At 40.7% G+C, this 27,236-nt stretch overlaps 1 protein-coding gene across 5 annotated transcripts in view; it reads left to right on the top strand.

Annotated features, from left to right (window-relative positions):
* The window catches only part of LOC143843502 (VPS10 domain-containing receptor SorCS1-like), a 507,191-nt gene that overhangs the window by 159,202 nt on the left and 320,753 nt on the right, over positions 1-27,236 (top strand). For all 5 annotated transcript variants that reach the window (XM_077349667.1, XM_077349668.1, XM_077349665.1 and 2 more), the window contains exon 2: positions 11,600-11,667. In XM_077349667.1, coding sequence (XP_077205782.1) covers positions 11,600-11,667 — 68 coding nt within the window. The remainder of the gene's footprint in view (positions 1-11,599; positions 11,668-27,236) is intronic.

The raw sequence follows: 27,236 nt of genomic DNA, 5'->3' as shown, positions 1-27,236 counted from the left end.
CTAAAAAAAACACAATGATATTTGTCTTCTTGGGTCCGTGGGGCCTGAAAAAATTCAGGATATTTGAAAATTCTCAGATTGAGGATTTTTTGAAATTTGTGGGGAGTCTGGTAGATCCAAGCCAAAAAACACCCATTTTTAAAAAAATTGCATACCCCTAATTTTCACCCCATAATCATTTATTCCATTAACTGTGTGAAGTAGCATGTGTTATAAAGAGAAACTATGGTGTGCGCATAAGACATCCAGTATTCTACATTTATAACCTCTAATAAAGATCACAGTTTATTTTGAGGAGGGGAAATCACACTTTCACTACTTTTGAAAGATTGTTGAGAAATGTTAACTTGATACTCAGTTTTTTTGTTTTACTATTAAGTATGTTTTAACTCCCCAGCTAGAATAGGGATGAGAAGGAATGAAGTAGAGTGGCGAGGGGGGGGGGGAACAAACACAGAATAATTAGATGGTGGGGGAAAGACAGAGATGAAAGCATACCAGGGCTTATTCTGCACGCAACAGATAATGCACTTCAATGCACTTTAGAAGTAGATTTTCCTGTTCTGCACAGGAAAATCCAGCTGCCAAAGAACATTGAAAGTGCATTACCCTATGTGTGCAGAATGGGCCCCGGGTTGATTGATGGTTTTAGGAATAATTTCTGATAGAAAAAAGTTTTCCTCATCCTTGTAGTTAAAGAGGTTTGCAACCATGGAGAGATTTCTTTACAAAAAATGAAGGGAAGAAACAACAACAAACAGCAACAACTAGGAAGAGCATCTGCCTGTTCGTTCTCCTTTGCCTTGCCCATGCCTTTAGTGGCTTTCATGTAGAACTGGACTACAATATTTTTTTTGGTTGAATGCAGGATTATTCTAGCTTCATTGGGCCCTCAAGATGACTTAGGTCCCTGCAATTCTATGCCCCCTCCAGTGGCCCTGGACATCTAGAGTAGCTACACAGGGAGGAAGCACAAGGACTTCCACTTCTCCTATGGTTTACCAAAGAGATTCTATGGTAGGCCATACAACTAGGAGAAACTTATTGGTTGTTGCCTGTAAAGATATCAAAGGAGAGAGGCCCGTTTGGTACTGAAAAAGTGATGAGATTGCTGTTGGCTGCCATCTTCTTATGGGTTTTCAGTGTTGATTTTGAGGGCTTTTTTGGGGGGGTGGAATGATTAGAATAACTGGATAGTAGCTGGTTACGCCAGCACAAATGTTTTGGATCAAAATACTTTGGCATACAGAATAAATGTATGCAGAGTCCTACAAGTGGTATAAGGTGGGAGTAAAAAAGTGGCACCTCATTGAAATGAGATGGGGAAAACCTTTGACTTTTGGTGGGAGGAAGGGACCTCAAAAGAAATAAAGGATAAGCTGACCTGTGACCTGGATATAATGTAACACAGTATGTCATAAGAACATGTAACATCTTATTCCTTTCTCCAGACTCCCCTCAGGCAGGCATTGTCCCCCAAATCTTCAGGAATTTCCCAGGCCTTGGTTGGTAATACCAGATAAACCTATAAAGCATTCTGGAGAAATAAAATGTTGAACTAATTGCTTCACATGTTAAATTTTATTAGATCATGGTATATGCAATTTTAGAGATGTATGTTGAAAAATACTTTCAGTTTTCTATTCCTTTTTTCAGGTAAAGTTTTTTTTTTTAACGAAACAGTGCCTTTTCTTCTAACTGGCAATTCTTTAAGGACATCCCAATCTGCTTATCTGGCTTGCAGTTTGCCACATGACTACACATTTCCATGCAATAAATCTGTCAGGTGTTTTCCCCCCTCATGACAAAAAACTAAAGAGTGATTTATTGCTTGAATAAACATCCCTTTCATGAAAGTTGTTTGTTGAAACATTGGGAAAGCATAATATTAATTATTCATTGCATACTAATGTTTGACTTGTATATGTCTTGAAATAAGCAGATTATTAGGTGTTAGTGTTTCTCATAATTAGAGTTGTGAGGATACAGTGGAAAAAAGGAGACCAATGTAAAGATGTAATCTGCTTACATCTCCATTGAGGTGAAAGGGCCTATCTTTTTATTTTATTACTACAAAGGCTTCTTATTGTCAAAAGCCTTTTGAAAGTCCAAGTATATAACGTCTACTGAATCATCCTCATCCATATGCTTATTAATCTTCTCAAAGAACTTGAACTTCTTGAGACACGGCTTCTGTTTACAAAAGCCATGTTGATGTCTCCTCAAAAGACTTTAGTTCTATGTGCTATGTATCTTTCAGTAACAGTTTCTATTCATGTACCTAGAACAGATGTTATATTTGCTGAACTGTAATTTCCTGGATCCCCTTTATTTATTATTATTTATTATTTTTAAATTTTATTATATTTCTATACTGCCTTCCTTAAGTCTGATTTGGAATTCAGCTGGGACTCAGTGCAGTTATTAGAGTGGGACAATATGGGACCTGCATGATATTCCCGTAAGGATTCTAGTCACAGCATTCTGGACCAGTTGCAGTTTCCAGATCAAGGTTAAGGGCAAGCCTGCATACTGCAAGTTGCAGAAGTCTAGTCTAGAGGTGACCATCACATGGATCACTGTGGCTAGCTGAACTAGGGCACTAGTAATTTGCCATGGCATAGATGGTAGAAAGCCATCGTGATCTGCGCCTTCATAGAAAGGGAGGCATTGGGGATCATGCCCAGGTTGAGAGAGCCGTTGATAGCTGTACCCTGTCCAGGTTGGGCAAACACGCTTTCCTCACTTGGGCCCTTCTTGCCCAGCCACAGTTCCTTTGACTTTTAAGGGATGAATTTCAGATGACTCTGCTTGAGCCATCTCGTCACTGCTTCCAGACAGCTGGCTAAGGCTTCTGGGGGAGAATCAGGGTGGCCATCCATCTGAAGGAAGAGCTAGGTGTCAATGGCATATTAATGACATCCCAGCTCAAATTTCCGCACCAGCTGAGCAAAAGAGGACATGACATTGTTAAATAGGGTTGGAGTGAGGATCCCTCCCTGTGGGACTCCACACGTGAGCCGGTAGTAGCGTGATAATCTCTCTCCCTTTGCTACCCTGTCTGTAACTCCAGAGAAAGGAGATCAGCCATTTGAGGGATGTCTCCCATATTGTCGGTGAGGTGGTGATCTAAGACCTCATGATGGACTATGTCAAACGCTGCTGGCAGGTCTAATAGCACAAGCAGTTCTGACCCGTCTCTGTCCAGCTGGTGGCAGAGGTCCTCAGTCAGGGCAACTAGTGCTGTTTCTACCCCATGGCCAGATCAGCAGCCGGCTCAAGGTTGACTCAGCCTTCCATCCTTCCGAGGTCGGTAAAATGAGTACCCAGCTTACTGGGGGGTAAACGGTCATGACTGGGGAAGGCACTGGCAAACCACCCCGTATTGAGTCTGCCATGAAAACGCTAGAAGGCGTCACCCCAAGAGTCAGAAATGACCCGGTGCTTGCACAGGGGATGCCTTTACTTTACTTTACTTTACCTTTTACACTCATGGGATGTTTGATTCTGAGCTGGAATCGCCAATCCCATATCCATCCCCACCTGCAGGTAGTAAGTATGGATGCAGTAGGCACTGGAGGAGGTCAGGAGCCACAGTTTTTGTCCTCATCCTCACCCATGGCAAGGACACCAGTACTCCTCTTTAAGGGCTCCATTCACAAGTGCTTGTTTTTGCCTTATGCCAGCAGCACCCATGTTCCTGCTTGCTGGCTCTGTAGCACCCAGGTCAGCAAAGAGGAGCACAGGTGTGGAAGTGTCTGACTTCACCTTTTACTGGTATGGTGCATCTAGTGAAAAAAGAGCACAGGACGCAGCAGTATCTGGCTTTGACCTGTTGGCATGGTTAGACTGTGGCCACCAAGCAGGAGCATGCACAGGTTAGTGAGGAGGGACGGACCAGATCCAATGGGATGAAATTAATTAGAAAGAAATCCTGTCTAAACATCCTAAAGAAGTTCCTGACAGTTAGAGCGGTTTCTCAGTGGAACAGGCTTCCTCGGGAGGTAGTAGGTTCTCCATATTTGGAAATTTGTAAACAGAGACTGGATAGCCATCTGACAGAGAGGCTGATTCTGTGGAGATTCAACAGGGTGGCAGGTTACACTGTCAACGATAGCGTTGTGGGTGTCCTGCATGGTGCAGTGTGTTGGACTAGATAATCCATGAGGTACCTTCCAACTCTATGATTCTAGGAGAGGCATAGGCAGAGAAGTACCTTGATGCGCTCTGTACAAGCTGTGTCACTATGGGTCTATAGAGCAGACGGATGGCAAAGTGTATCTTAAACCTACTGGCTTGGGGAAGCTGCAACCACAGGCCAACAAGGAGGCATGTGGTGCCTTCTTAGGTCCTCCATGAGGTTGGGACCATGACAGCAAAATGTGTGCATCACATTCTCAGGACTGTTTTGGCCTCTCAGTCTGCCCCTGTGCACTACTTATTCTTTAAATATTCAAGTTCCTATTATCTGACATTTTCTGTGAATGTTAAATAGCTTCGGAGACATGCCAAAGTCCAATTAGTAGAAAAGTAGCTTCAGGGACTTTCTCTCCAGGTTTAAGCTACTGTCAAACAGTGTCTCCCATAGCTGTCTCAGTTAGGTCACCTGAAGGATACTATGGTTGATTGAACCAAGTATTGGGGGGTTAAGAAGAACCAGTAGAGGTGCCCTCCCCCATCCATGACTGGTACTGATCATGAGTCAAGGTAACTAACACATTTTTCTATTCCTTTTCTGAGTTAAAAGACAGATTGAAAAGAGTCAATCAGTTTCATCTACAAACAAATAGTTATTGAGCTGCTACTAACCTTTCATAGATTAGGAATCAATTGGCGGTGGATAATTATTTAAATCCTCTGGCCCAAATAAAGGACCCCCCCCCATAAAGGCCTCTAAACAGGGTCTTGTATTAAAGGCCTTTAAACTGCCTTTAAACCTTAAAAGTTGCAGTGTCCAAGCCTTATGACAAATGGTCAAAAGTAAAGTGCGAAGTATAGTACAATGCCAATCCCAGAGTCTATGGCAGTCTACAGCAGCCCCTAACATAATTGATCTATTGATTTGGTATGTCTTTGCTCCTTTTTAGTGGAACAATTTTTATTTGGTTCACTTTAAAGAATGTGTTCTCAGAGGCAGTGTTTTCATCATCCTATTGTAAGGGTCTAAGGATGTGGGCAGAATTTGTAGATAGGTGAGAAGAATCTAGAGACATAACAGTTGCAACAATATTGTTTACATGAAGAGTTTTTATTTCTGCAGACAGAAAGGTTGATTGTGCGGTGTGCAGGGATTATTTCATTTGGCACTAGGATGTTTTAAATAGCTTGTGCAATCAGCAATTTCCTCCTAAATTTTATTTGCAAAAGAAAACCAAATTAATAAACATTAACCTCTGCTCCAAAATACAGTTCATGAACTGCATGCGTTTTGGAGAAGCATTGCCCTCAATACTGGTTTTTGGCTTTATACCACATGACCATCCTGGGAATATTTCAAGAATATGGAATCATAAATTGTTGGTCAGCGTGTTGGACTAGTATAGGGGAGGGTGAACTGTAGCTCTCCAGATGTCCATGGACTACAATTCTTATGAGCCCCTGCCAGCATTGTGCTGGTAGGGACTCATAGGAACTGTAGTCCATGAACTTCTGGAGAGCCACAGTTCACCCACCCCCGAACTTGCACCAAGTGGTCCAGTTCAAATGTACCCTTGGCTGTGAAGTTTTTGTGTGTGCTGCTTGCCTTGTTATTTTCCACCCAACCCACTTTACAAGATTTCAGATCATGGATGTGAAAAGCAGTATTGAACGTGGCTTTGGTATGTTTACAGGGTAGAGTCTGTTTCTGAGCCTTCTGTATTTTGTGTTAGAATTGATTCTCACCACATTTCACCTGATTGTTGTTTGGGCCTTTTCTGTATAGAACCATGGAGAAAATGAATAGGGTGATTGTGACTAATCTTTCTAGATAAATGTCAAATTTGTAAAAGCAGTCAGTGTAGCTCTGAGGGGAAAAGAGCATTAGCGTCAGAGAAGCTAAGCCAAGCTATTAAGTATTTCACTCAATACAGTAACATGTTAATGGCTTGATAAGCTATCCAGGTCTCTGGAAGTTGTGTTATTCCCTGTGTACCTGCACATGAGCCATCTAGGAACTCCTAGGAACAGATTCTCCCCTCCCCCCATGTACTGTGATTGTATAATTTCTTTTTTAGAGAGATTCTAAAATGAAACTGAAGAAGAATGTGACATATGTGCAGTCCAGTCCAATGAATTGCAGTAACTACAGTGGTTGTGTGGGGTGTTTGTATCACTGATTATGCATGGCAGTGGCTGTGCCGGGCCACTGCCAGAGCATTGTGGCACAGCAGCATGCTCCGCCGTTTACAGAGGACATAGTAAACCAGTGCAAGCTGGCGCATTGCTTTCTGTGTCCCAGTGGGGGACACATTTCAGTGATGGACCAGCTCCATGCTGAAATGTGTCCCCCCCCCCCCCCGGGGAATACCTCAACAGCGGGACATTTCTGCTGCAGGTGAAGTGGATTTGTTTTCATTTTACAAGAAGGCAAGATTGAGGGAGACCGCAATCCCACCTTCTTGCAAAACACATCACAAAGCCCCAGTCATTCCCACGGGCATATTTGGTTCCTCCCTGGCCTGTGTGCATAGGCTTACCCCGGCCTAGCCTCTGATGACAGCCGTGGCAGAAAAAGGAACACTGATTTCTCAGTGTTCCCTTGCTGCAGGTCATCAGAGGCCCTACAGCAGGCGGGGGCTGGGATGGCAGCAAAGTCATGTGTAAGTAGGGATTAGCCCCACTGCCAAGCTGCTGCCAGCCCGGCCTTTCCGCCCTGTTCATAATCTGACTATGTATGTCTTATAGAAGATAACTGGTACCACAATGATCAACATACATTCCCAAAATGGGAAGCTAGACTATGTTGATAGACCTGGCTCTATTAATGTATTAAACTGATTCCAAATCTATAAGATCTTCAGTGCACATGAATACATGAAATTGCCCTATATTGAATCAGGCCCTTGGTCCATCACTGTGACTATTATCTACTCAGACTGACAGTGGCTCTCCGGAGTGTCTGACCCTTGGGGTGACGCCCTCTAGCGTTTTCATGGCAGACTCAATATGGGGTGGTTTGCCAGTGCCTTCCCCAGTCATTACCGTTTACCCCCCAGCAAGCTGGGTATATATACTGGGTGTGTGTGTGTGTGTGTATATATATATATATATATGAACTGGTCTTATAACTTGTGCAGTAGGACATATGTTTGATTTGATGTGGAATTGAAAATGACATCAAAGTTGTAGATAAACTATTACTTTTCAGAGGCAGAAATTTGCATTCTTCTGTACCTCCAGTGGGACAAAATTAATTGATCTGACTCTGGAGACTTGTGCAAATAATCATTTTGACAGATGCTTTCTTTATACTTGAGCAACCAGTAGAATATCAAGTTGATCATGGATGTGCAAACAAGTTTATAGTTAAGGCAGTCATAGATCACATTATGATTACATAGATCAGTCACAGAGCCTGTGGTGGCTCTTTTTGATCAGATGAGAGTATGCAAACATTTTTGCCTCAGAATAAATCCCAGCAAATATCTATGCTAAGTCTAATGCAAAAGTCTGATTGAAAATGTCATGTGTAGAGCCTTACAGAACTCCTTTAAACGGATTGGTTCATTTCGAGCATGTTGCATTACTGTACCAACATCTGCACTGTTCCTTCCAGTATCCTGTTGGGCAGAAATCTTGATATTAATTTGGAATTACATGACCTGAAGTAGCTTATACATATTATATGAGGCATATAAGACTTTATCTCCAATTAAGTCTCCAAGGGGCTGACATTCTCATCTTAGATGCTTCTATTGATCTATAGATCTATATAGATACATAGATATATATTTGGGGGGAGGGGCGTGACTTTTACTGAGACTTTTGGGATGAAACGGGTTTGTATAAGTGTGGAGATATATAAAGAAAACTTCACACTTTTTAACAGTTAATGAAATTATTTAAGTTTTTAAATGCCTAGACAATTCATAGAGTATTGAGACCACAGTAAGTAATTAGAAATAATGTTAAAACAGAATATCACAGACTAAAACACTCCCAGTCCTGTTTGTTACACCTGTTACACAAACTTACCAAACTGATAATTCTGGCAATGCCCCTCTCCAAATAGAAAAGGAGTCTTCAATCTTTGACTGTAATTTCTTTAATGATTCCCAACACATTTAGCTAGACAGTGCTTCATCAAGGGATTTCAAAATCTTTAAAAGAAAACTAAAGAAATTATGATTGAAGTTTGATGGCTCCCTGTCCATCTACTTGCAAAGCTGGATTCAGCCATATTGTATTTCCATATAGGTGTCCCAGTGTCCTTTGAAACAGCCAGTTTGGCAGTTGTGGAAAAGCCCTGGAAAATATTTGAATCTTTTATTACCTTAATATATAAAAGAAAACTTGCTGTGTGAAACTGGATTTAAACCTCCTTTGTTGGGGTGCTCTCTGCCCTAATATCATTCTTTTATTTGTTTGTATTAATTGGTTAAATGACTCTGGTTGGAAAGAGGCAAACAAGACGAGAACAAAGAGCAATACACCCCCCCTCCCTTTCAGTGCAGCATTCCTTCACAGCCCATGTGGTGACATTTAGAACAGCATAAAATGCACATCTTTGTTCTTTCGGGCCTTCAGATCCAGCTAGTGACAATCCAGGGAAAGGGTGGGGGAGAATAGAATATTAAATGTAAACTAACCTTTTATAGGTTAAACAACAAAGACTGGAAAACAAAAATAGAGGATAGAATAAATATTAAAGAAGATAGGTTTGCATAGAGTTTTAAAACAATGCATACAAAGCTGGAGCCTCTCAACACAAACATGCAATTTGCTCCCTCCTTTCTACGTTTGCCTTGGCATCAAAAACATGTTCTTTGTGTTTGAGAAAAGGTAATTGGAAAAGAGAGGTTACAGCATGGGGGGACAATGCTGTAGAGCATTGCTCTACAGAGGGAGGTAAAGGGTTACCTGATAGTTCTTTCCAGTAGATGGTGATTGTGAGGAAAGGGAACTGGACATTTAACTCACTCAATTTTGCAAATTGAACCCGATGTTGCTAATGTATTAAAGGGGGAAAAGACAAATTCTCAAAGGTCACATTGCTCTCCTTTTAACACTTCCGATGTCAATTTTGACAATAAACATTTTAACCAGATGGATGATTTTGACAATGATAATCCTGACCAGATTTCAGATTCTTTAAAACTATTATTATAGGGAAGATATTTATTTGCTTAATAATTTAAATATTCATACCCTCCCTTTTTTCTTGACCAAAGGAGGGTTACATAAAATAATTAACACATTACCATTACCAATAACATAAAAGCCCCAAATACCTAATCCTGCCAAAAGATGCCTGCTAGGGTTGAATTCATCTTAAAAATAGTAAAAGAGCAGCAAGTAAATTGTAGGTTACAAATAGCAACGATCAAATACATGTTGCTATGGGGCTTGTTGGCACAATGGCAGCCAAAAACAAATGACTCAAACGTGGACCAAATCACAGGGAAAAACCATGTTGCGGCCTCTCATAGACATTAACCACTAATGGCAGTGGAAGACTCCTACTTGATTTGTTTCTCTGTTTTCAAACTCAGGTCAAATAAGTTGATGGTTCCCATCCTTTGTAAAAAATTTCCATTCTGAGAAGAGAACCCAAACTGGTGCTAGGTATCAGGCTGCCTACCAGCCTGTCAGGTGGCATTTCCACAGCAGGTATATTTACTTTATAGAGACATGTACCAATTAAGGTTTGGTAAGTGCTGAATTTCTATCACCACCCTCCCAGGAACTCTTATCAGTGGCAGCAGAGTGGCTGTTTGTTGAAGATACAGAATTATGTTGCTGCTCTGCTCTCTGAATAGGCCAATAAATCCCCTACTATGAAAATGGGGGAGGGGCATGCACACAAAGTATTTCTGGTAGTTGTTCTTCTGATACAAGAGAGCAGTAAACTAATGAAGTCAAGGTAGCAGTGCGCCAGGTCTCACATCCATCTGTAGCAGGAATTAAGAGCATTGTCAGCAACTGAACCTGTGAACCTACAAAACATTTTAGCAAACTTCCAACAAATAGATAATGTAACACTTTCTATCCTTTCAGGTGCAACATCTTTCTTGTTCTGTACTGGAGTGTGAAAACCCCCAAACTTCTCTGCAAGCTATGTTCTGTTCTCTAAGGGCTGCCATTGTCCCATTTGTGAGAGGGTACAAGGCCCATCATAATTAGGGCCACCAAGACCAAGTTGGAAAAATCCTGGCAATTTGGAACAGGAAATAGGGAAGGCAGTGTTTGAGGAGGGGACAAAGTTGCAAGCCTCTAGGTGAGGCCTGGAGATCTCCTGAGAACTCCAGACTACAGATATCAGTTCACTTGGAGAAAATGGCTGTTTTGGAGGGTGGACTCCAAATGGCATTTTACCTCAAACACTGCTCTCCCCAAGGTTCCACACCCAGTTATCCAAGAATTTAACAACCCAGGGTTGGCAAGCTTACCTCTGCCTTGAGTTTCCCAGTCTAGATTTTAAAAGCCAGTTTTCCACAGAGATGGGAGATGACTTGTCCACAGCTCCTGTTTTATGCTGCCACTCTTGCAGCTGGTATGGGTGGGGAAATAATTGGGGGATAGCCATTTGTGATGTCACTTCTGGGAAAAACCTGGAAGTGATGTCAGTCCTCTGTAGGAATCATTAGACAAATCTGTGGTTTTATCATAGAGTTTTCAGTAATGCTTAGAAAGGTGTGATGTTACTTCTGGATTTTCCCCAGAAGTAATGCCACACTGTCACTGAGGGCATCTTCCATAACCTCCATACTTTGGCCATTTACCAGTCAGTGGTACACTTTCACAAGAAATCGCACTATTCAGCTCCATTCTAAAACTTGATCTGGGATATTTGACTCTTCTATGAGACATTTTAAATGAGAAAAATAGGAGAAAAGATCTGAAAATAAATATTTGACCTCTGAAATTCTGCTCTAGATACTCTGTAGGCTTACCAATAGAGATTGATATTTATGTCTATACAAAGGACTGATGTCTAGCCAGAGCTTTCTATCTATCTGGTAATGGTAATGATCAAGTAGTTGTTTCTAGAGATGCCAAAATGTGGGGAAAAAGGACTTGGCACCTCAGCCTTTTAAGCAAGCCTTTTCCCTGTGAAATCCCAGAGAAGGCCCAGAAACAATCCTATGATTCTTTCCAGCAGTTTTGCACTTATGCCCCTTCCTTTTGCTTTTGTCTTGTAAAGCAAATGCTCTCCCCCACTTGGTTTCTCCTGGGAGAATATGCTACATAGAACAGCCTGTGCTGGCAGGGAAAATCCTGATTTCTCTGAATGGTCTCTGTGGACACTTCCCATATCAGTTTAAGCAAATGGTTGAGCAATTCATTTAATTATGTTAAGCACCCATTAGCTGCTGCCTAAGCCTTCCCTTGGGTCATATCTGTTCTATGAGATTCTAATTGTTAGAGACTAACCGTGATTTTCTTCTTGTGCCTGCAGGTGATTTTAATTCTGACAAAGCTGTACGACTACAACCTGGGGAGTATCACGGAAAGCTCGCTGTGGAGGTGCGTAGATAAATTGAGCTAATAATTACTAACTTACTTAAACCTGGACACTCTGGTACAGTCCTTTCATTCAATGTAATTGGATTGTCTTTCTGCTGGAAGGTTTGCAGCTAAGCTGCTGCTCTCCCTGTGTTCCTCATGTGTAAGGTTAGTGGCACTTTTCAAAAAAATGTTGTATATTGCCTCTATAGTGTATGGATGTGTCTTAATTTGAATAGCTCTCATTCAGATTTGCTGTAATCTGTTTTCCATCAGAGTGTGAAAATGGTAAATTCATACCTAACTTTTTCCAGATACTACTAATATACTTCCATAAGAAGCACAGCAGTAAGAATTTCACTTTGCCTCATTATTTCAGTATTTAACATATATCACATATATATTACATAAAAAAGCTTGCAGGGCTTACGTGAAGTTTCCAGTCAGGGCTTACGTGAAGCTTCCAGTCAGTTCCTGGCCAGACTCCCATTAAGTACACGCATCCTTAGCTTCAGTGGTGTGACAGCATCAGGTAGTCTCAGATCATTTATAGAGAAGAGAAAACTACCGTAGTTTCTCTCTGCCTATGGTTAGAAGAAATTTACCATCTGTGCTGTAACATCTAGCATTGAAGACAATGGAACAGGGATCATAAGAGAACAGGCATAAAGAGAAAGTAAATCAGTAGCAAATTAGTAAACAGCATCATAAGTCCAAATATGCAGTATGATAATTATTTTCTAGAAAAGCCAAACAGTCCTATGGGTTCAGTTGTCATGAACAAAAACATTGGGACAATAAAAATGTCAAGTTACTGATTAATGGAAGACACTTTCCCAGTTGTGAAAAGAAGTAATTAAAAGCAGTTTCTTGTTAGCCCCATCCATTTCCACCCAAACATGGAGGAATCCCCACAAATGACAAGTCGTTCTGAGTATGTTATCCTATCCTGAGAACAAATTCTAAATAGCATTACATACTTACTTCACATAACAGTCTCATTGACCTAGACTGGATTTCTGTAACTTGCTCTATGCAGGCCTGCCCTTAGCCTTGACCCGGAAACTACAGCTGGTTCAAAACGCAGCAGCCAGGATACTCACAACAACACCATGGAGGTCCCACATCTGGCCCATTCTTCACCAACTTCAGTGGTTGCCAGTTGAATTCCAGATCAGGCTAAAGCTTCTAGTAATTACCTTCAAGGACATATGCGGTCAGGGCCCAGTGAACCTGAGGGACCGCCTTCCTGCCTATGCCCCCCAAAGAGCTCTATGCTCTACCAACACCAACCAGCTAATGATCCTTGGCCATAAAGAAGCCTGCCTGGCCTCAACCAGGGCCAGAGCATTTTCTGTGCTAGCCCTCACCTGGTGGAATGAGCTCCCAGAGGAGATCAGGGCCCTCACAGAGCTAAAACAGTTCTTCAGGGCCTGCAAAATGGAGCTTTTCTACCAGACATTTGGTTGAGACCAGGCATAACCAAGATCTACAGGGCCCCTGCTCCCTCCCTCCCAGATATCCATCAAGGAATTCTGCTCCTGGACCTGTTTGTACTGTTACCACTGTTACAATTATCAGTTAGTAGTATTAATGTTATGGTTATTTATATGTTATGGATTGTTTCTTGTACGTTTTATGCAAACCACCCTGAGCTTCTGGAGAGGCGATATATAAATATAATAAAATAAATAAGGGAATTGTAAGGATTGTGGATATAAGAGTTGAACAAGGTTAGTGAGATAAGAAAGCAATATCCTTGTTGAGTCCTGGGAATTCCATTATTTTTAGTTTTTCCAACCACACAGCATAGGCCTGACTTGTGCCCTGTTCTATCCTGCACTAAAAAAGGAAACACTGATTTTCTTGTGTTTCCTTGCTGTGGAGCAACTGAGGGCTTGAGCTGCCCCAGCCCTGAGACCACACTGGATTGGTGCTGACATCAGGAAGCAGGAATTAGCCCTGCAACTAGATGAGCACTGAGCTGAGTCAAATTCCTTGTGTGGCAATGGTCTGAGTGAGCCCAAGCTTTCTGTCTCTTTAGAAGAGTTGGTTTTATATGCTGCTTTTATCTACCAAAAGGAGTCTCAAAGCGGCTCAAAGTCGCCTTCCCTTTCCTCTCCCCACAACAGACACCCTGTGGTGAGGTGAGGCTGAGAGAGCCCTGATATTACTGCTATGTCAGAACAGCTTTATCAGTGCTGTGGCGAGCCCAAGGTCACCCTGTAAACTGCATATGGGGGAATAGGGAACCAAACCTGGCTCCTCAGATTAGAAGTCCGTGTTCCTAACCACTACACCAAGCTGGCTCTCAGTGGATCACCCAGCTGCTCCATGTGGGCCTGTTGAGGTTATCCCCTCCGATTTTTCTTTGATTTTTTTTTTGTGGGGTGTTACCCAAGTTTGCAGAATAGCCTGTTTGGGATATGTGTGTTTCCCTTCCTGTGGATTTAGATATCCACCGATAGAAGAGGTATTTTGGGACCTAGATGTGTGAAGAACAATTGTTCTCGTATTGATGAAAAGATAGCAAAGGCATGCAATACCCATTTTCTACTTGGTCTGATATACAGAATATGAGAGGTGGCATAGTGAATCTTTGTACCAATGGCTGATCTCTGTTCTGCAAAGTTTTTTCTTGGTTTACTTGTAAATATGTTGAAAAGTTCCCTATGACAGAAGAAAGAAAGTGACATAAGGACAATTCTCAAGAGTGCTTGACAGTACGCTGCTGGCTGCAGTTCCTGTTTGCTGTATAACATTAGTTTAGATCTTAGTACATGGACATTAAAAAATCAGACACATGAAAATAAAATGAAAAGAGTAACATTCTACAACTCTTTGATGTTCTAAGCTCTTACAGGTCTTATGTCAATGAATGAAGAAGGATATTATCCTGCCTATGAGTGTTTTGATCTTATTTATTGATGAATGGTTTCCTGATCCTCAAGGCTGAAAAGAGCTATAGTCTACTTATTTAATACAAAAGTTAAAACCCACCAAAAAAACCCCTTCTTAGTTCAAGGTTTCCAAGGCATCATAGATTGAAAATTTACATAAATAATAAAAGAATGTATAATATCCATAATCTAATTCATGTATGATTTGCAACTAGAATTAAGTAATTCATCTATTTCACTGTGGTCTCTTACTTGTACTGTGAGAATTATGATCTTAGAATGGGTTCTCAAGTTTTAAATTGTATGATTAAGTTATTCATGGGTTGAAAGAATCACATCAGTTTCCTTTAGATGCTCTCCAATCCACATGGGAGCTTTTCAACAGGCTTCAAATATACAAGAAAGTTTAAATGAGTCAAACATGTGGGTGGATGCCAATTATGTGCATTTTCCCTTGTAATATGCACCTTCTGAACATCAATTCTGCTTTTTACTTGCAAACCCAACACAAGCCTTAAAGATATAACTGGGTTTTATCATAAATGCTCAACCCCTGGAGCTGTTAAGAAGGTATAAAATCACAATTTATGATATAATGAGGTACACTTAAGCCCATTAAATCTTAGGGGCATCATCCAAAACTCCACATAGGGTAGGATCTTCCTGTTTTGTGATAGAAAATTTCCATACTTATGTGAGAGTATGTGGGAGCAGAATATTGCTATGCTCATAATGACAGCATTATCTTCCATATATGTATATATCTTGAAGGAAATGCTAATCAATCTGCATTCAGTATTTGAGCATGTGGGTGTTGCTCTATGGTGGTATGGCTTCATCTGTCCATCTTCCATCTTCTTAATGTTATGGTACAAAATTCTGAGTAGGTATTCTTGTATCAGAAGATAGGTCCAAGAACACCAAGAGCTTCCTCTGAGAGGATCATCATGGAATGTAACATCAAAATAATTATTCTTCCAGCGAGTTCCATGAATGATGAGGAAGCTTTTTAAAATCAACACCCTCAGATATTGAATAACACTCTTAAAACACCTCAGTTCTATAGATCCTTCCTTCACTACCATGCCAGACCAAATAACTTTTAAAGGAGAGATGACTTCCTCCAGGTAGGTGAATCCTAGTATACACTTTACTTTACAGGAAGCTCTCAGTAGGCTTCAAGCTGGAATTGGAAAAACCCTCTGGATTTCCTGCTCTCAACTCCAGGATAATCTGTTGATTATCCTTAAATCTTACATTCAGTATTTGCAGTGTCTCAGTAACTCATGTAGGACTTCACAAGGAGCCTGGATTCTTTGCCTAAATGCCAAACTCATCAACTCTTCTGTGGTAGTTTTTCTTCCCCTGTGCTTTGTGGGATGGTGAAGATTTAGACAAACTGTCCATAGGTCCTTTGTAACTGGAGAGTAAAAGATATGCTGATGAATGCATGTGCATACTAATATAACAAAGTAGAAGGTACCTTATAGGCTTTCAAGTACAGCTTCTCAGTGCATGACATCCAACGCTGTCCAACTTCTGCTTGAAGACCTTCAGTATCATGAAATAATACCTCCCTGCAGTAGTTAGTTCCATCATTTAGAATGTTTCTTGTAATATTCAGCTGAAATCTATTCACTTCTGTATTCTGTGTGCTATATTAAAAATTAATATAAATATATACACCTGATTTCTGTCCTCTAACTCCAGGAATGTAAGTAAAGGGTCATTGTTCTTTCGTAGTGAAATGAGTCAGTCCTCAAAGGTCCTCCTTTGAAACAAGCTATTGAGAATTCACTGTGGGCTTGTTTGGCATTAATTACACTGATGCCCTAGAGACTTACCTTTCTTGTGTTCTTGATATTTCTGTTTTAAGAAAGCTTTCTTTTTCCCCACTGAAGGACGGAAGCATAAGAAAAAATTGTGATACAAAACAATTAGTCAAGTTGAATGTATTTATTTTTTTTTTGTTTCAAGTTTCAGTGGTCTCTTTAATACTCCCCAGATCACAAAGGGGATTAAGCTTTGAGACTCAGGAGAAAACAGTGGTTTCCGCTACTAAAGAAAGATAAGCTTAAGTTTAAGATAAATAAAATGTCAGAATAAAAGATACCCTATCTGTGGGGAATTGTCAGTAGTAGCATGGAGCGGGAAAGAGGAAGAGAGAATCATCTGTACATTTTTAAGGTGACTGGTGCTATGCAGAGACAAACATTAAAAGACTGTTATTAACCTTATCCTTCAAGGCTTTGAATGCCAACCTGTGATGTGTTTTCGAAAGGAATAGGCACTGCTGTGAAAGCGTAGCATCATATTTGACCCTATCTATCTCCCTCTTTAAAGGGTGAACATCTTCTGTCTAAAATTCACCTGTACACTTTCCCTCAAAGATTGAGTTCACACATAAATATTCTTTACTTAATGCCAACAATGCAAGCAATGACTCGTCTGCGCAAAACAGCTATCACAGACCAAACACAGACAGAGAATATTAATTCCTATCAATTCAGCCACATTGTTTTTCAGTGATGGCGGTTCCCACATGTAGCTGGTCATTTAAACTGATAAAACTTTGAATAATGAGATATAGCCAATGTTGTACAAGAATATACAACTCACTTCAACATAAAATGTTGGTTACATATACACTTTTCTAACAGTACTGTTGTTATTCCAAAACAGTTCAATTTGGGAGAGTGCTTCATGATTTGGTGAAAAGGAGCAAGGGCTTGGCCCATCAGGAGAAGTTCGTGTTCAAGCCTCAATGAAACGGAATGTTCTGTTCCCACTGGGTTGTGTTCAAAGTTGTTCATTATGCATGATGGATATTGAAACATTCAGACATACTGGATTAAAATGACCTTTTGTTATTTTAGTTTTTTCCTCTTAGGAAATGATTGTACCGCTGAGCTTCAGAGCACATTTCTAGAATTTGAGCTGATCTTCGGCTGATTTTGAGCCATTTTTCAGTCTTGAACAAATCAGCTTCGTGCAGTGGTTCTAGAGTGGAGGCTTCTTTTCTGTCACCCCACATTTGATTCCTCACTCCTCCACATTCAGCCAGGGGCATGGCCTTGGGCTAGTCACAGTGCTGTCAGAAACTGTTCTCACAGAGCAGTTTCTCTTAGAGCTATCTCAGCCTCACCTACCTCTATTGGTAGGTGTCTGTTGTGGGGTGAGGAAGGGAAGTTGATTGTAAGCCACTGTGAGATTCCTTCGAGAAGTGTAAAGAGGGGCATAAAAATTAACTCTTTTTTGTTTTCATCCAGCTCTGGGGGAAAAAAATAAAAATGCAAAAATCAATATGAGCGTCAGAATCTTTTGATTTCTCTGTGTATGAGAACATTACGTGTAGTTTGTCATAACGGAATTATTGATGTGAAACACATCTGGGATGCCCCCAGGACAGAAATGGGTATGGGTGTGATATCCATAGTCCCACCACAGGGAATGTGCCAGAAGAGGCCGGGAGGTGGTTGCCAGAGGGGACAGAAGCAGTGGCCATGATGCCGCTGATGGGGGATGAGGCAGTGGTGTGCCGCCAGCACCGGTGGCCCAGATGGTGGCAGTGTCAACAGAGGCTGTGGGGAAGCTGGCAGAGGCCCAAAGGACTCTGCAGAAGAGGGAAGCTCTCCTGCTGCAATAGGTAAGGTGGGAGAGGGAGTGGGGGTGAAGGAGTCTCCGTATGTGTGTGTCTGAGAAGGAGGGAGGGAGGGAAGGAGAGAGAGGGACTTGGGAGGAAGTTGGGGAAGCAAGATGGAAGGAGGGAGAGGGAAGGGGAACGTGGGGGGGAGGAGTCTGTTTATGTGTGTATGTATAAAAGGGAGGGAGAGGGAAGGACCAGGCAGGGGGTCAGGGAAGCAAGAGGGAGAGGGGAGGGGAAGTGTGGGGAAGGGGTCTATGAGTACATGTGTGTGAGTATGTGTGTGTATGTTCTAACCTGCAGTTTGTGGAAAATGGATTCAAAAGTATTCCTGGAATCATAGAATAGTAGAGTTGAATGGTACCTCCTAGGTCATCAAGTCTAACCTCCAAAGACTTAAATGTATTAAATGGCCCCTTTTAAAAATCCATCAGTCAAGCAGTGAATGGAATTGTGGGTGGGGCTGTGCTCAGTGGTAGAGCATGTGTTGATATGCAGAAGGTTCCAGGTTCAATCCCTGCCATCCCCAGTTTAAGTGACTCTTTCAAGCAACTGTAGATCCTGTGAAGTTGTTAAGGTGAAAAGAGAACTTGGCTCTTCTACCTTTAACAATTGTGTCAAAAAGGACAGCATTCCATATAATTAGGGTTGAAGAATTCAGCATTTCCTAAGGACCTGATGAATCTAGGAGTTGACCGACTTGCCCAGGGATAAAACACTGTAATATTTTCTTCACGTTTCTGTTCTCCTTTAGGGTTATGATGCAACTTGGCTTCTATGACTCATTCTCTGCATGCTTCTTAATTGGGGGCTTAGGCAGCTATCCTAAACTCAGACACAGGCCTACCCTATGCACACAAGGAACATAGCAGAGGAAGGAACATAAGGGCAAACTAGATGGGACAACAGTCACAGGACCAACTTGTGCTCACCACCACCAATTTAGAGGATAATGTAGCCATGTAAAAACTCTCATGTGGATCCAAAAGCCCTGGCATGTTAGCAACAGGTGATCTTATTTTCTTTCCTCACAACTTTTGAAGAGCCATCACACCTTGTTTGGCCCTAAGCCACATTCCCCAGTGAGAGAGACAATTGTGACATGGCCTAAAAGAACACTGTAGCTACGATACTGTTGGGAGGCCTGCAGATGACTGTTCAAATAACCCCCTGAGGATACATTGCCTGGACACATGGGGACAATTTTCACTCTTTAACACTTACAGGAAGTTGTATGTATTCATTTTTAGAAACATTTAGTGTTTATGGGAGGATTTGAGAAATTTGGTTAAGCTTCAGACTCACATTAAGTAATCCGCAACACTTCCCAAGTCTTTAAAATCTAGGGGCAAATTCTTCTATAACAATCTAAAACCTCTCTCCTATATTTATAATGCTGAATTTAATCAATCTTGAATCAAAGATTAACAAAAGTCATAAAACTAGGGTTGAAATTTATTTACTGTGTTTGAATTCTTATTGAAGCTGTTATAGTTGATACTTAGACTGGGTATATGAAACTGAATATTCAGCAGTTAGCTTTGTTTTTTGAAACTAAATTGAAATACAAATTTAGGTGGTGATATCTGTTTATCAGACTTTTATCCGTGAGCCTGAAAGATCAGAGAATGTGCATATTTAATGCAAATGCATTTAGTAATGGGAATTGGGCAATTCTCTGTGTAGATTCTCTGATATTATTCAGCATATGGCTTGAAGGCAAAAAAACCTGTTTTATATAACTCAATAAGAATTTTTCTTTATTTGATTGTATTCTTTGTATTTCAGCAGATCATTCTCTTGAAAAATAACTGTTTTATACCTCAGGCTCTGTTATTTAAAATAATGTTTGCATTTTTTTTTAAAGTGCATGAGAGCAGAAATGAAACATGAATCATTTTTATATTCTTATTCTTTAGCATAACACCTTGACCCAGTCCTTCTTTTTCTATATCTCCAAAAACTTCACAAGAAAAATAAATAGAAGGAAGCCTAATTGAAAAGTAAAAGGGTGAAGCCATTCATTTCTGGGTGAAACCGCTGCTGCCACCTTTACTGCTAAAGCAAAGTGCTAAGCTAAAGCAATGTGCTCAGCAAAATCTAAGCAGTGTCCTAGTCCCAGATGCAACTTTCTACAAGTACCTCTACAGTTACAGCCACATCCACTCCCTCACTGCGCTTGTCTCTTGTGGGGCTAATGCCTGCTTCCAGATGATGTTGGCACATTCTTCCACATTCCCTTCCTTGCGGGCACCATCAGGGCCTTTGTCTAGTAGGGAAGAGTCGGGCTGGCCAAAGACATCTCTTCCTCTGTCTTATGGTGTCCCAGAAGGGTCAAAAAATTCCCCAGCTGGCTCCATGGTGCTGTGCAGGACCTCAGAGCTGCTTGGATGCACAAATCCATGGTGGACAAGGTATGTCCTCCTAAACTCTTTCCTGTGTGGGAGCGGGAAAAGCAGGGGCAACATGCCCTGGCTCCATTGCCTCGCAGTGATCCCAAACTATCACCTTTGTGCAGAATAGGCTGAGGCTATGTTTTCCCTCCATTTTTCTTTTGCTTTACTGACTGAATAATTCATTGCTGAAGAACTCTGGCAATCCCACCTTGTCACAGTTTGATAATTTGGCTATTGGTACAGCCCAGTGACCTGAGGGACGGATTGGAGAACCCCTTAACAAACCACCTAAATGGCACTTGAGGCATTTTGAAATTCAAAGTTAACAAAATATTTGTTTTAACACAGAGAAGAAAATGAATAGGAAAAAAAATATTATCTCTGTAATAGATCTGCTCCCTTTTCAGACCTGAATGGAAGTCTTCACCTAACTATCCAAGTGTCCTTGTCAACTTTCTCTAATTCTCTGTCTACTTTCAGTCAAGGCTTAATTCAGACTCAACTCAATAAAGGCAGAAATCTGATTGACTGTCTCATCAGCATGCAGTTCTCAAGCCTTCTCTGCCCAGTTCTGCTAATCAATCAGATTGCATGGAGCAGTCTATCACTTCTGTTAAGAAATAGCCCATAACAGTCTTTTTGTTGTCTGTACAGTACTTTTAAGGTTTTAAAAAAACTATAGTCCATTACATAGACCCTGGCACACAGCGCATGTATGCACGCTACACCTGGGCATCCATGTACGCCGGGGAGCCCCACCCCTGTGCATACACGGGGAACAGTGGGGCATCCTGCCCTGCTACAATGGTACAGTGGCCACCTGGCGTAGCAGCTGCCAAGCATAATGGGTCTATGAGTGTCTCCCGTCCATGGGTGAAGGCTATTATTTTGTTTGGCATACCCACATTAACAATTTTTGTCCTTCCTTCCTTCCTGGTTCTGCTTTAGTCATATTTGTTTTCATCAAATTATTTTAGAATTTTAAATGTTGTTTTAAATTGCCCTGTGGTCAGCCCTGACCATTGTAAACAATAGGATATAATCTTAAACATGAGTAGAAAAAAATCGCTAGAACTATGAACATTGGTCTTAGCTCCTTTTCTGTTGGGTCTTTGGTCTTCCTTCTGCCTTGCATTAAAGGAAAACAAAGAAGTGCATATTTCTCTGTATAGGACGCAACAATATTTTTTTTTCCTGGACTGTGTGCAGGAATTTCTATTTACAATTCTACTTTTAGATATAGTATAGATACAGTATACCATATTAAATCAATATGGTTCCTACTTACAAGCAAAAATGTTGAATTCCAGATCTACAAAGGAAAATTAACAATGCTAGAAATAGGTAAATAAGCCATCCCATTTATAGGGACCCAAATTATGATAGCTGTGGGCACCACAATGTTGGAGTGGCATTTTCCTAGCAGCCTCATATAGAAGAAGAAGAGTTGGTTTTAATATGCCACTTTTCTCTACCAGGAGTTTCAAAACTGCTTACAATTGCCTTCCCTTTCCTCTCCTCTCAACAGACACCCTGTGAGGCAGGTGAGACTGAGATAGTCCTGATATTACTTCTTGGGCAGATCTACTTTAATAGTGCTGTGGCAAGCCCAGGGTCATCCAGCTGGTTGCATGTGGGAGAGTGGGGAATCAAACCAGGCTCCCCAGGTGAAACCGCCACTCTTAACACTACACCAAGTATAACCACAATATCTAAATTCATGAGTATACATTTAAGTCTCATGTATATGGTTGATAAATCTTATTAGTTCAGTTTCTTAGGTATGTGTGTGATGTATGTATGTTGTAGAATTGATGTTAGAAGTATAAAATTAGATTTTGTATAGTAATCTTAATGTATAGAATTGGCTTTAGATGTCTGTCGCAAGATTATTTACACCATCATTTAACAAACTTGGATATTTGGGAATCCACCCTAGTTTTAAAGGGTGATTTCTACTTCTGATATAGCCCAGTGTACTTTTCTTGTACATGTGTCTGATTTTACTTTAATCATGTTAGAGTATTTAGTACATGTGTATCAAAAATCTGATACAAAATTCCAATCTTGATTCAAGATTGAGCATAGCACATTCCTCCATTGGTTGGCAGGCCTTTATAATATATTCCACATTAATGAGAATGCAAATTTATTATACACATTAAAAGTACATTCTCTCTTGCATCCAGTCATGAAATGTAGTAGAACTGTCATGCAAATCAAGAAAACCTTGATTCATTTGCAGCAGAAAAGTCAGCATGTAAATCAGAAGTATAAATAATAATACTGACATTTATTAGTCACATACTATAAATTGCAGATCTGGGATGCTCAAATGGTTTCTCAGTTACATAATAGTGTTTTTTTTTTAAACTTTGCCAGTTCTGTTCTCTAAGGTAAAGGTAAAGGTATCCCCTGTGCAAGCACTGAGTCATGTCTGACCCTTGGGGTGACGCCCTCTAGCGTTTTCTTGGCAGACTCAATACGGGGTGGTTTGCCAGTGCCTTCCCCATCTGTTCTCTAAAAGGGACTAATAATGTCTGTTTTCAATTTATATTCTGTAGCTATCATAATGCATAGAGATTATGCATTATCTCCCACATCCTGTGGAAGTAGACCTATCATCAATATATCTGATTATCAGTCTGACCAAATCTGTGGATACTTAAATCCAGAGACTGGAGCCATGAATAGACAGGACAAATCTTACTATAAACATGAAACAAGTGTTTTGAAGGATGTTGGACCCATCCTCCCCACACTTATTTTAAAGAGGACTCTGGGGAAAGATAGTCTTGTCCAGGAACCACTGAGTCAGGCACTTGACCAGGGGCCGTGAAGAAATATTAGGATGAAGGTGCCAGCAATACCTTCAGATCCTAGCAGGCGGTGCATGCATCAACCAGGGCTTAGACAACAACCTTGGCCGCAGTCTGGTGGAACACTCTACAAGAGAGATCAGGGCCCTGTGGAACTGAAACCAGTTCCTCAAGGCCTGCAACACAGTGTTGTTCCACAAGACCTACAGTCGAGGTCTTGATGGACCACAGAAATACTGGCTTCACCAGTGGAAATTGAGGAAAGAGCCATCCTTCAAGGATCTGCCAACTCATTTAGAATTTTAGTCTAGTTGGGGAAAAATTGAATTATATAAGGTTTTAATGTTATGTGATTTTATATTTTATGTTACCTTGTATTGTTACCTGTCCTGAGTGTCTAGGAAGGGAGGGTTATAAGAATAAAGATGTACTAGTTACTTATTTACCTGCACCTGGTAACAGTTGTGTGGGGCTATGACAGCTGCTACTGACATTTGCCATTTATTCTCTTACTCCAATGGAGAATGAGAGGGTCAGTTGATGGTGGTGAGGAGCAGGAACAGTAGCTGCTGCCTCTTTCTTATACTGCCTCTCAAATCTTCACGTGAGGGCAGTGATGGCTACCCAAAGGAGAGCAATAGCCACATCTACTTGTTTGCTTTACCATTATTTTACCATTCCCCAGAAAAGAGGTTCTGGTTGCATGAAGGAAGGAAGTATACTAAGGACAGGAGCAGTTTCAGAAAGGAGCACTTGAGGCTGAAGTTCTTCTGACTGATTTATGCAGTGCTATTACTCATGCTCTTGAGCGTTTGGGTTACAGGCATATACAATTCATTCTCCACACTTGCATTATGCTACCGTATGTCTACCAAACCACCAATATCTGTCTCGGCCCGTATGAAAAGGCAGAAGTTTGGCTGGCTACATTAATTAGAAGTGTGTGCTAAAAATTCAGGCTGATCAGAGCTTTCTTATTGTTGCAGAATGATTATGTATTGAGGCATTCCTTGACATTTAAGTGTGCAACCCTCTACTTTTATGAACTCCATGTTTGAAGTGGAGCCCCGTCAATTATCATGTGACCACTGAACTTGTTTACAACATATAACAGCCTTATTTACTTAAATTCAGTCCTGTTGTTAATTTCACCTATGTTGCCACGTCTCTGACTATATATATATATCACTATCTTCATTACTTTATCCAAAGTACATGGAAATGTAATTTTAAAATACCAAGATGTTCGAATTCATATATGAAGCTCCCTGTTGTGTTCACTTAAGAATGGCCCAACATGGATTTCTATTTGTACCTTTAGAGCTCCAACGTATTCCCTGTGATTTAAGCATATTGAAATGTAGTTGAAATCCATACACTATTTAATTGAATCCCCCCCCTTAACACACCCCAGGTTGGTCTCACAGAATACAAAACATACTTTCCCCCGAATTGCCTTTTATGTGCACACATATTCTGGCATAAGCTTAGATGGTTATGCATGTGTATATTTTTAGATTTGATCTTGGCAAGCAGCTTTAATGGAACTGAAAATGTGCAAAATTTATAAGTAGCACTCAAGCCAATGTTTGAGGAAAACTTCATATTCAATGACCCTGACAGAGTGAAATGGGAAGCAAAATTGTATAGATTTTTGTTTGCAAACTTTTAATGGCAATCGAGGTCAAAGGACCTTTTTTTAAAAAAAAGCTTTTCACTACTTGAAATCACAAAACTGGTAATCAACGGAAGTCTGAGGCCTTGAATATAGAAAGAACACTGTGAATTAGTTTATTTATGTATCATGTGCCTGAATCACTTATTTATGAAGAAGAGTTCTTTCTTATATGCCGCTCATCTCTACTTGAAGGAATCTCTAAGCAGCTTATAATCACATTCCCTTTCTTCTCCCCACAACCACACACCCTGTGAGGTAGGTGAGGCTGAGAGAGCCCTAATATTACTGCTCGGTTAGAACAGGTTTATCACTGCTGGGGCAAGACCAAGGTCACCCAGCTGGTTGCATGTGGGGGAGTGTGGAATCAAACACAGCTTGCCAGATTAGAAATCCACACTCCTAACCAAACCACACTCCATACCAAACTATTTCATATATTTTATTTATTTATTTATTTATTATATTTATATACCGCCCTCCCCGAGGGCTCAGGGCGGTTTACAGAAAACAGGAAAAGATATAGATATGATTTGGAGGTGTGAGAGAATAACTTGGTTGTATCCAGGGAAAAGTTGTATGTACATAAAACTCTCATCCATATTGCAGCTGATTTAGTTTCACAGTTAGCTCAATCCGATGGGGTTTATACTGGCTCCAAAGGCTTCTATATATGTCTGGAGATCTACTAAGGCACAGAAGTCTCTGAAACAAATTCTACTTATATTTTCCAGCCTGTGCTGAGGCAGCTGCACTGGTTGCCAGTTTCAGCCTGGATTTGGTTCAAGGTTTTGGTTCTAACCTTTAAGGCCCTTGGTGGTCTGGGACCCGTGTATCTGAGGTACCACCTGTTGCCCTATGTCCCCTGCAGGGCCTTGGGCTCTGTGGGTACCAACTAGTTGGTTGTTCCTGGCTCCAGGGAGGTTCGTTTGGCCTCAATCAAGGCCAGGCCTTTTCACTCCTTGCCCCTACCTCGGATTAGCTCCTGGAGGAACTGTGGGCCCTGAGGGAGCTGTCGGCTTTCCACAGAGCCTGCAAGATGGAGCTACATAGTACAAACATGCCACTTTATTTACCTGCACAGATTTCTTTTGGCTGTTTGTCTACCTGTTCTGCCTTTTCAGCTTTCTGAATGTTAGCAGTCAGTGTACCTAAGTATTCTAACCTCATTTCCCATAGGTATAGTCATGGCCTTGTATGTGGAAGTATCATTCAGCCACATTACAGTATCAGATCCCAGGTCCAGGTATTCTGGAAATTGCAAGCCTTTAGGTTCATAGATGTTGTGATTGTGCAAATCCAAAATTAGTGTGAAGGAACACTCTGGTTTGCAAAGGAGGAATAATTCTACAGTAACATCAGGAATACAAAAGGTAGGCAAGCAGAAATTTGGAATTAGAAATAGTGGAACCCCTTTAAAAAGCATTCCAAAGAACTGAAAATTTCTTTTTACTATTAGGATCGTTATGCAAACTATTATTTGCAATGCAGCTGAGCCAACCAGGAATGGTGGGCTATAAAAAAAAATCATCATCATCATCATCATCATCATCATCATCATCATCAATGTTGCTAGTATTGTTACCTAAACACATTTATTCAGAGAGGTGTGTCTCACTGAGTTTACGGTAACTTTCTTCCAAGTAAACGTGTTTAGAAATGACCTTTCAATATTATTGTGTTAGTATAGTTTTGATTAAAAAATATTGATGTAGAAGTGATGCTGAAATGGTTTTTGGTTCCAATTGTTATTCTAGACAGAATGTGGTATCTCCAACATATTTTTTTAACATAAACTATATAGATAATTTTATGCTATTGAAATAGATGTGCTTGTTACATTTTGTAATAGCAGCAAGGGTTATGAAGAATTTAGAATTCAAGATAGATGATGAAAAGCCACAGGAACATATTGACTTTACAAAGATCATGATAACACTGCAATTTTCCTAAAATACTACCATTAAAGGAAACCGTTTTATCCAGGTGAATAAATGGATCTGTTTTATCCAGATGATTAGGGTAGGACCAAAGAGAAAAAACAGAATGAGGCTGATCACACAAGGCTGCTTAGTAAGCTTCAGTTGGACAGATAAATGAATTGCTCAGTGAAACCAGGGATTCTTGTTCTTTGGGATTTTCTAAAAATAGACTAGT

This window comes from Paroedura picta, chromosome 8 (assembly GCF_049243985.1).
Source record: "Paroedura picta isolate Pp20150507F chromosome 8, Ppicta_v3.0, whole genome shotgun sequence".
Lineage (NCBI taxonomy): Eukaryota > Metazoa > Chordata > Lepidosauria > Squamata > Gekkonidae > Paroedura > Paroedura picta.
The sequence above is the reverse complement of the archived record's forward strand: the minus strand, read 5'-3'. Positions and strand labels throughout refer to the sequence as shown.